Source organism: Aulonocara stuartgranti (assembly GCF_965226115.1).
Source record: "Aulonocara stuartgranti genome assembly, chromosome: 2".
Lineage (NCBI taxonomy): Eukaryota > Metazoa > Chordata > Actinopteri > Cichliformes > Cichlidae > Aulonocara > Aulonocara stuartgranti.
The window spans coordinates 8,699,029-8,709,782 of record NC_138940.1 but is presented as its reverse complement, the minus strand read 5'-3'; the positions used below and the strand labels follow the sequence as shown (position 1 = coordinate 8,709,782).

Below are 10,754 nucleotides of genomic sequence, written 5' to 3'. Positions count from 1 at the left end.
GTCTCTACAGCCATCTGTAAAACATGGTGGTGGCTCTATTGTGGTTTGGGCTGCATTTCAGCCAGTGGTGTTGGGATTCATGTCAAAAGCGATTGAATTGTAAATGCGGAAAATTATCACCGTGCAATATCGTCTGGAAAGCATCCGATTGACTACAGCTTCATTTTTCAGCACGATCCCAAAGACTGTCTTTGGGTGTCTAATATGACAAAATGATAAAGCAAGTCCTTTTTGTATCTGAAATGTCAAAGGTCATATCAGGACAGATGTGGATCTAAACAACAATGTAAACAGTTGCAGAGGTGGAAATTCTTATTTTTTGCTTTACTCTCATGAATAAATGTTTAAGGTAAATTAAGGGGGAACTGTTTAAAATCATGTTAAATGCAAAGCATAAATGGAGAAACTAAACGATTTTTTGACTCCTCTTGCATCTCAGTCAAATTCCCACCTCTGAGAACGTTTTCTCAGCTAACAGGATTTCTACTTTTTATTATTTGCTTTGCCTCCATCCTCGCCACCTCCTCTGCCTTCTTTACACCTCACGGTTGGATGTCGTGATTGCAGCCGGCTAATCCCTGATTAGCCTCACAGTGGGTTGTAGGTTCACTCTAGAATAATGGATGAGCAATTTTTTACAAAGCGCTTAGTTACAGCAGCCAGTGTTGTAAATAAGATAACAGCAGGATTTTCACGATGATGTCCCGGCACCCTATGTCAAAGTCATGACCTTTGACATAGGAGCAGCTTCTGAATAGCTTCTACTTTACCCTGAAAAAAAAAAATCCAGAGATTTGTGACATGACTCTGAGAGTGATTATAGATTCATACACACATGGTTGTAATAAAATGCAGAATCCTGCTCGGCTGCAAAGGCAAAAACCACGTGGATCGCAGTATCGTGCCAAGGCTCAGACAAAAGCTGCAGACTGTAGACAGAGAGAGCCACAGACATGTTTTTATTCTTAACATTACTCCCTCAATCTGCCAAGGCATCAGAGATTTAAACCAGCAATATATCAGGTCAGCCATATCCAGTCCAACGCTAACTCATTTAAGATTTCATAGACATGCTGATGATGATGACGACAGAGCTACACAGAGACAGACACTCCAGTGTTTCCCTGTTGGATCTCTCTGGCTCGTCATTAATTTCACAGTAAGTCGGGGGTTCATTCTTGGTACTACTTTTTCTGTTCACAAGCTGTGATAACTCGCTCGAAATAACTGTCATAATTACCATTAAAGAGGCTGTGAATGTAAATAAAGCACAGAAACACGAATACAGGATCTGAATTTCGACCTTTAAATGTTTCTGCTTTAGTCTGGGGTGGAAAACACAAAGAGTTCAGTCTGGTGAAACACCGACTCGATGGCGACGCGCACTCAGATGGACTGGACGTTTTTCCGGCTCCACTCTGGGTCTCGTGGTGGGATGTAGTCCTTGGAAAGCTGCTTTGGTTCTGCCAGCATCTCAATGCGAGCGCTCGCTGTGGCTCTCCTCGCTGCTCTTGAAACCTTATTATTGAGATTCAAACATTAAATTCCATTAATCACAGCCACTTGGAAAAAAAGAATAAGTGAGCAATAAAAATTTAAACTCTAGTGGTAAAAGCTGGTAATTATGCTGCATTTTTATGACCTTCATCAAAACATAAAAGGCATCCTGCAAAACAACAAGTCCCAGAATTTCTCCATCGGCAGAACGACATTAAGTATTCATTTGCCTGATTATAATTATTGGAAAGTGTCACAGTTCATTAAAACAAGGTTTTTATGATGTAAAACAACTGGTTCACACAGCTGGAAAATATTTGAATTGACAGTGTGATGTTGAATACACAACCCTAACAAACAGTTTTAATTTATGCTTTGCTGAAAGACTTTTCTAGTGTTCCTTAAAAGCCGCACATTACTGGTCTTTGAGCCTCCTGATGGTATTTATTTGGCATCATAAACTTGGGGTTAGACTAATGTTGGTGTTATACTATCTGTAACAGAGTATGTGAGGGTTTGCTGGGGAAATTTCAGAGGTTGCAAAGGTGTAAAATAAGGCCACCAGCAACACCGGCTCTTTTAAGTGGCCTCCAAGAGGATGAAGAAATGATAAAATAAGAACACACTTCTTGTTCTTGGAGTCTGCATGCTAGACTAAAAGTAGTACAGTATTTAGTGACATGGGGTGATGCTGTGTTAGTGAGAGCACTTACAGTCCAGATGGATTCCTCTGGACGTCCAAGTGTGCAGCAGATGTTGCTCTCCTTCAGTCTGGGCAGCGACAGCTGGACGAGTCTCTGCGAGATGCGAGCTTTTCTGGATGAGAGAGAGACGATGGAAGCAACGCTCTGCAGACGAACAGAAGGTATTAGTTTCTACTTTCACAACACATCCCTGCAGAGACAGAGGAAGGCTGATTTGTTTATAAATCTGCTCGACCACTTCACATTTAGGTGCAAAAAATTTAAGAGCCCGAGGTTTAAAACATTTAGTTTAGATCAAAGTGGCTGCTAACGATTACGTGGAAGAAAAGTTCCTAATTACCCGAACCTAAAAAGATTTTATCTTTTAAGCTACAAATATGTGGCTTTTATTTCTTTTTTTCCTATTACAGCTAATTCAATGCAGTGTAAACCCCATTAAACAAATTCTTTCACCACCAAAAAAACAACAATTTTCAAGCTGAATCTATGCCAATAAAATATTGAAAGCATATTTCACAAAAGCGTGTGTGATTAAGCCTCCCTGTGATTACACAAGAAGCCATGAGGCACCAAACTGAAAAAGAGCATGGATGTTTGCACGGATTTGTTTCTGAAATGATCTGCTCTGCTCCTCTTACCTCCCTGCTCCTCTGGAAGTCCGGATGTGCGAGTTTGGGTTTGGAAAGCTGCAGCAGTCGAGGTGTGATCACGGCACTTTTCACCCTGGGATCGGTGTGCCACACAGGACAGTTTTTTTCACACTGAGGCGTGTGAGGAGGCCTGTGGAACAAGCAGACGGCATCTTATACCGTGAGAAATAAACCCCTGATAATGCAGGGCTTCGTAATTCTCACATTCTTCTTACATTAGGCCTCGCACAATCGTGTTCCTCAAATAATCCTCAAAATCTTTATCATTCTTGTCAGTACCAGCAGCTCTCTGCCACGCAGCTTCAAAAAATATGCAAATACATGTTAAAGATAAGCTGATAAGTATTCTAAACACTATGGTATGGTGAAACTTTCATTCCCATTGAAGGCACGGATAAGGCCAAAAGCTAGAAAACAAACAGACAAAGCTAAATGAGTAAACCTTACTGGGAAAGTGACTAAGATGTGCGTCATGTAAGTACAACAAAACTCTGTCACAGCCTAATAAAGGAAAAATGTCAAAAAAAAAGAGAATATTTACAACATTTAAGCTTTTTTGGGTAGTTTATTGCCTGATCGTGTGTCCAGTTTGCTTGTTATTATTCAGTCTTCGTGTGCTTCCATTTATGTATAATTATTGCCTCAGTAGTTCAGCTTATCTTCACTACAGGATCAGATACAGAAATGCTCCCAAATCATTTTGGCTTACTCTGCGCTTTTTTTCTTCACAATCTCCTTTTTGGGTTTGATTTTATCTGCTTTGTTTTGTCTCACTCATTTATCCGTCTGTATCTCTTAGAGCAACAAGATGAGAGTCTGGCAATTGTTACTTCTTATACAGGACATTAAAACAGCAATCACTGTGATATTTGTAGCCTAAAAAATGCAGACATCAACTTGTACTGATTTGAAACAAACAAACAAACAAACAAACAAAACAAACAAAACCTGGGATGCATCTCACTCCATCCAACTACATGTTCAGCTGCTGCCGCTGGGCTCGGGATTTATAAAAAGACTTCCGCGGCAGTCTACGAGGGTCCCAGAGGTGCTGAGCCTTGGACAATAAGCTCTATTGTCTCGTCTCCTCGCTCTTCCACAGTCTGTCACTGAAATAACAGATGTACGAACGCTGGCTTCCTCACACTGCACAGTGTTGGGCCTGATCCTCTGCTCGGCCTTCTCAGATTTAACTTTATGATTTGTTACATTCTGCTGGAATTAAACTTGAGACTTTGGTTTGCATGTGAGCTCCTGCAGGGAGAATAAAGGCTTTGGAGTTTGACATGTGATGGGGGGCCGTGGAAATATCGTTTAAAACAGACAGCTCAAAGAGTTTGTCTGGCTGCTGCTTATATGCTTCTCAACGCCGAAGCAGTAACGAGCAGTTTGACATAATGGCAAATGGGGGAAATATATAAATATACCATGTAAAATTTCAAATCCACCAAACCAAACTGAGTCACATAAGCTTTTACTTAATGAAAATGCATTTATTTATAAACTTCTTACTACACAATTGATTTAGTGTTTAGTCTTAAAAAGCTCAGAGTTGCCAAAGTATTGCAACAAAATAAAAGACTCGTGATTTTATTTGCATCAATGCAGGACTAATCTACGGTAAGTAAGCTCCATGTTAAGACACCTCACATCTGGAAAACTGGTAGACGGTAGGTCCTTAATTGTGTGATATATGATAAATTGTATTACTGATCATGTTAATCTCTAAAACAGCAGCATGGCTCATATAACAGGCAAAGAAAGATTCCCTCCGCAAAAAGAAAATCTTTCAGCTTGTCTGCTGCCCCTTTGAGGCCCTCTCCTTGAGCACCTCTGGACAGCTTCCAGTGGTGACCAAGGAAAGATATTTTAACAGTGCTGTGCACAGTTACGGCCATTTTTTGTTGAATGTCTTCTCTCAGACTCGTCAGGATGTTATAGCCCAAACGATTTGGGGAGAAAAGGTTTTTTAAAATGTTTCATTTGGATGAGTCTTGGTATTTAACCTGTGGTGGGGTTATTACCTTCGAGGTGGTCCTGAGGGTCGTCATGTGCAAAGATGTCTACCTCACTAGAGGTTAAATACCTGGGAGTTGCAATCGGACATCTAGCTCTCTGTTAATCTCTGAAAAGAAAAATTATGGTGTTTGTTTCCCAGACTAGGATTAAGCCTAGTCCTAGACTAAAAAGATTATCAGTGGTGATCTTTGTGGCATTTTTCCTTATAGTCTGGGACTTAAACCATGACTGGGAAAGTTGATCATGGTCGCTCATTGTGTTTGATACAGTGGTTGATGTTTGCCCTCTGTGCTAATTTGATGTTGCAGATGACGCAAAAACACCAGGGACCTTCAAACACCTTCAAACCGTTTGAAGCACTTGAGGGGAGATCAAGAATAGAATAGCCCTTTATTGCCATTCTACGTGTAAAAGGAAATTATGGGTGCTCCACGCCAACTGTGCAGGAGTAAAAAAAATTTTATGAATAGTAAAAACATCAGGAAAAAAATAGCAAACAGAAGAGATATTATATACAGTCTAGAGGAATACATATAAACTGGAGGAATATATACAAAACAATGGAAAGGCACACATTGGAGAGCAAAGTGCTTGGAGGTAGTGCAAAGAAAAGACTTGGTCTGAATGGAGTCTGTATGTGAGTGACATGAGTGATGAGAGTTACTCAGACCGTGGCTCAGATTGGTGAGGTGGGTGGGCAGTGGTGGTTTGTGAGGAGATAGTGTTTGTTAACAGTCTAAATGGCTCAGGGGAAGAAGGTGCTGTGAGTCTGGAGGTGTGGGACCTGACTGCCCTGAGGCACTGACCAGGGTCAGTGGTGGGTGGGGTGCGAGGCGTCACCTGTGATGGACCTGGTATTCCTGAAACAGGACGATCTGGCGATAGCCTCCAAGGAGACAACCGTGAAGGAGAAGGTTTTGTGTTTTCATTTTTTATGACCAGAAACAAAAAACGTTTCCATCCCATCTTGTGTTGCATAAAAACATTTAAACCAAGCACGGGTTTGATGCTTCTTATGCCTAGACGTCAGAGGAAATAGTATCCCTTGAGTGTCACTGATTGACCTGTAGGTTACATGTAACAGCTGTTTCAGACAGATCATTTGGAAATGGTTCACATTGAAATAGAGAAGTAGAAGTAGAAGATGCTTATTGTGCAGGGCTCTCCAGCTGCAAAGATAATATGTTTGCATGTAACATGAACACACATGGATTAAGTTTAGCATGCACTGAGGCTTTTACCCTGCATCCTGGGAGCTTCGAGTCCTGGTTCTGGGTGTCGACAAACGCAGGGTGTTTTCGTACTGGGACGTCTTGGAGGAAGGTCGCTGGGTCTTCCTGAAGAGGCTCGCCGTCGCCGCCTCCTCCTTCCTGCAGGAAAATGGAAGCCATTAGCGTGCCCATTATGTGCTGTGTTGTGTGTCTGGAACAAAACATTGTCTTGAGCCAGAAAGAAGAAAGTAGGAGGAGGGGATGATGATGAAGGGGCAATTCAGAACAATGGTTAAGTGTCAGTGTTCAGCTGATGACGGGGGAATGAGTGGAAAATGCAGCCGGAAAAACATTTAAATTTCATTATGCAGCCGAGACTGCGGAGTGACACTCGAGGTTAAATGCTCGCTTCGCATTGTTTTGCTCCTCGACGGTGTGTCACCGATGCAGAATCCTTCCTGATTCAAATAACGAGGAAAAAATCGGATCAAACTTTTTATATCAATAAAAAAGACGAATGGCACATAGAAAGATTAACAAATTGGTTTTGGACTTTTCATGGCATTTGTTGACACTAGCAATAAAAAATACAAAATCTTACTCTTTTGTTGTTAATGCCGTTATCTTGAACTAACGATCCACTCCTCTAATCTAAAAAAGCTGAGTAAAAAGTACAAAATTGCCACCACAAACAATTTATCCACACAACAGTTCAAATTTGAGCAATTTTCTCTTAAAAAGCAGAAATCAGAAAATATTTAATTGTTAAAGGTAACTATTGTAAATTCCTGAGCTTAAAATAGTTATAGTTGTCACTATAATGTGAAGAACCAACTGCTATGACTTCATGTCCATAGTGTCTATGTATTATGTATTATGCTGGAGAGACGTTTGCTGAAGTTGAAATGGGGCTGGACTGTATTTTTGTGCAATACCAATTTATACCACAAGATGGTGTATTTAAGTAATGTAGTCTTTTTTCAGAAAGGTATCTTAACTTAAATGGTGACCCGGAAAAGGCAAAAAACTGAGGGCGAGCAAAAAGAAGCTGCACATTTCAACACTGCCCCTTGTGGTGAAACCTTTAATTAAAGGGTAATTAAAGAACGTACCTTTGATTAATGATTTTACATGTTAACATATTAATTTTCTAATACATCTGAAAAGATTTTCAGTGATTACCTATCATCTTTTTAGGCTGTTTTTCTTTACAGATGCCAAAAAAGCTTCTCAAATATATGGATTTGTTGATTTTCTTTGTTTTATATTAACACTGACATCATCTGTCTGGATTTAGGGATCATCAAGTCAAATAGTGATTATAATAATAATAAATAATAATAATTAGCTGCACACCTAATTGGCCTGAAAAATTCAAAAGTTCCAGCTGCCAAGTAAAATAATTAACGTGACACTATTGATAAAGAAACCTTGACCACAGAGCCAAATAATCAGATTAGAAATGAACAAAGCGGACTAGACATCTTGCCTGCACTCTCATTAAATTAGGCATTGAGGCTAATTATCAGATACAATAGCCCTGTAAATACATTTAACTGATGTAGCTTACAGCAAATCAGAGGCAGGGAAAAAAGGATCAGTATGTATGCAGTGAGCATCGGGAATCAAGCTCCTCTATAGCTGATGGTCTGCACCAAACCAGCAGGTGATCAGTGTCATCTTCCGTTACAGTGAATTATTACTGCAGTTCAGTGAGCTGCACTTCCTGCGCGTGGGTTTCTGATTGAGTTACACTGAACATCGTTGCTCCTCTCATCCGACAGCTGATGCAGGAGAAACAACAAACAGAAGAGCTGTGGACCTGTAGCTAGCACTAATCGAGCCTGACAGCTCTCGAGGGTGATCACCTGGCATCAGTCCCGAACATCACTTTACTCTGTGCTAAAGAGCTCTGCGAAGATTTCCACACAAATATGTTGATGCATCACAACATAAAAAGCTTGTGTACACTGCTCTGATCACAAACAGCCCTCCCTCTCATGTCTTTTTGATAGAGTCATCAATAATGTTGGAGGAACAGCCGGGCTACAGTTACCTCCGGTGGTCCTCCCTTGCTGAGAAATCTCTTTTGTGCCTGGATAGGTATTGGATTCTTGCACTTGGAGCGGCTCCGAGCGCTGAAGCGGAGATGGGCCATACAGGCCCCTGGTTGCCCCAGCTCAGCTTCTCACTGATCAATGGAAAGGTTTCCAAAAAGGAGCTGTGATGATAAGCATCTTTGTGCAGAGACAGAATAAATATTTTCCCAAAGAAAAAAAAAAAGATCCATTCAATCAACAAACCATAAATTCTTCTCATTTCTCTATTGTTTTTCTCTTTTAAACACACATTCGGTGGGTGCCAGACATCTGTCTTTAATTATGCACTTTGGAGAAATTGCACTCAAAAGAAGGAAACACTGACCACATAGGCTCCTGAATTCTTGGGAGTCAGTTTTAAGTCAATTTTCAAATGATGTAACAGCTGGAAGAGAACTAAGTATGCTCAAAATGTTTAGGGCTTTAAAAACAGACGTGTGATGAATAGTGGCCATTGTGGCGTTACAAAAAGTCTGTGTGCAGAAAGAATTCGGTTTTAATCAAGGGGAAGATGCTCGTGTGAGTCAGCTACTCACCAAGGAGTCGTGGCCCAGACTGTTTTTGAGGTTTTGTGTTGAGCCAACTCCAAGATTCTGTCAAACGACACAGCATTCACAAAACAGCAAAAACTAACAATAAATACGAGTGTATTTCAGGGACTGTGGGCCCAAAGCGGGGCTGTGCAATCGCTCAGCGAGTTTCCCTTCTCTGTTTAGGGTTTTCCATATTTTGGCTCCCAAACAGTCTCGCTCATTTTTTTAAAATCTCTGTTTCAACTTTAAATCTTTACCACCAATCAAAAAGCAAAGACGCGAATGCCAGAGTTTGACTGTGAGTCATTCATTTTCATGACAGTGGTTTCCTATTTTGCACCACCACCTCCATTTAACCCCTTTAATATCTGCAATGTTCCAAAAATACTCCCTACTAGAGGTTACTGATTATATAAAACATGGATTTTTACAACATAGCTTTGAATTTTCAGGTGTTGGTTTTAAGCTTGCATCAGTATTAGCATCAAAAGCTTAATCTAAAACTGTAGGCAAACTATTTCCCCCATTTATTCATTATGTTGGTTTCAGCTGGTTACACTTTTAGCTCCTTTAAATGGTTTAATCCTGACTTTTAGCTTAATGTTTCTATTCTTTCTTAATGACTTTATGTTAATTAGATGGTTTTATCATGATTTTACCTAACCTGTTAAGAGTTTTGGTGTTTTAACTGTTTATTGCTGACATTTAAGTTTCAAATTTCTTTGCCAGACTTGAAGCTAAATTTTTCTTCCAGACTTTTTATTACTTTTAACTTCATTCCTGCCTTAAGCCTTTTTATTCTCAACACTGAGTTTTTTTAAAACTGTTAGCTACTATTGAGGTTTTGTACTCACATGAGCACTCGCCATGTTTAGAATAAGGCCCCAACTACACAGGCCTTGACTGGTCCACGAGTAACATTTTAGCAGTCGCCCACAGTTTGTATGGAACACACCAACTTTACCTGCAACTACTCTCAGAGTGTTAGTGATACACCCCAGAAACTGGAAACAGAGACCTTTCTACTTCATAAAAAACTTTAACTTTTATTTTGCAGTAAAGTTGCGCCACTGCTCAGTTTGCAGACAAGTTTGTATCTTCTATGAAAATTATAGGCAACTGCAGCAATCTGCAAGCAACCAATGCAATTACAAAGAGATTTTTTTTTTTGGAAAAGTATCGTCTCTGCAACCGATTTCCCTTCGCCAACCTATCGGGGGATATTGTTTCCCCCTCACAACCTACATTTTGTTACACCCGATATGGTGGAAAACTCTTGAGCAAGAAAATGCTGTTTCAGCTGTTTATTCCTGAGTTTATAGTTAAATGGCCTGTATTTGTATAGCGCTTTTACTAGTCCCCCCTAGGGACCCCAAAGCGCTTTACACACCCAGTCATCCACCCATTCACACACTGGTGGAGGCAAGCTACAGTTGTAGCCACAGCTGCCCTGGGGCAGACTGTTGGTAGGAATGTTGCAACGCACAATATCTCCTTATAGTGGTCAATATTTTACACAAACACACCAAATCTATTGAGAATGATTAACTTTCTGAGAAAGGCATAAAGATCAAAACCATTTCACCTCTGTGATGGACCAAATGTGGACTGAACAGCTGCAAGAATAAAAAACAAAAGCAAAAAATGAGTTAAGGCTACCCCCCAATATTTGATGACTATTTTGCATGTATAAAGTGATAAATTTACCTTGTTTTCCAGACACCATCTCCCCTTGCGGCTGCTGTGAGCTGGATGCGTCAGCTTGATGTCACATTACTCTCTCCATAGCCACAGCAGGAGTCCTTAGCAACCAGCTCCACACCTGAGGACGCCCTGAAACTGGAGTCTGTGTGGTTAACTCAACCATCCGGCCCACTCAAGACTTCAGAAGCTGAACGTTATAAGGAAAGTGGACACTTCTAGGTCAGTTGGGAGGCCTACTGTTGCTGTGGCATTCTGGAGAGCTCGATTCAAAATATAAATGTGCTCCAATGGTGTGAAGTGACTAAATGTCAAGCGCTATGTTTGTGATGAGGCTTTG

The 10,754-nt window shown here is 40.5% G+C and overlaps 1 protein-coding gene across 6 annotated transcripts; it reads right to left on the bottom strand.

Annotated features, from left to right (window-relative positions):
- Positions 1–793: 793 nt before the first annotated feature.
- spmap2l (sperm microtubule associated protein 2 like) lies at positions 794–10,508 on the bottom strand. 6 transcript variants are annotated; one of them, XM_082548552.1, is made up of 8 exons: positions 10,421–10,508; positions 10,299–10,329; positions 8,717–8,773; positions 8,138–8,302; positions 6,112–6,240; positions 2,840–2,981; positions 2,211–2,345; positions 794–1,518 (listed from the first exon to the last, which is right to left on the bottom strand). In XM_082548552.1, exons 1-8 carry the CDS (start codon positions 10,437–10,439, stop codon positions 1,387–1,389), a joined length of 810 nt encoding a protein of 269 aa, XP_082404678.1. In that variant the 5' UTR covers positions 10,440–10,508; the 3' UTR covers positions 794–1,386. The 6 variants fall into 6 exon arrangements, with proteins under 6 accessions (XP_082404678.1, XP_082404681.1, XP_082404682.1 ...); XM_082548555.1 differs by having other exon boundaries at positions 8,138–8,272; XM_082548556.1 differs by lacking the exon at positions 8,717–8,773 and having other exon boundaries at positions 8,138–8,272.
- Positions 10,509–10,754: the final 246 nt, after the last annotated feature.

Bases quoted from the DNA above. Each gene is read 5' to 3' on its own strand.
- spmap2l (XM_082548552.1), bottom strand. The intron at 8,303-8,716 runs GTGAGTAGCTGA...TTATCATCACAG, and splicing joins GTCTGGGCCACGACTCCTTG to CTCCTTTTTGGAAACCTTTC. The intron at 2,982-6,111 runs GTAAAAGCCTCA...CTTGTTCCACAG, and splicing joins CGAAGCTCCCAGGATGCAGG to GCCTCCTCACACGCCTCAGT.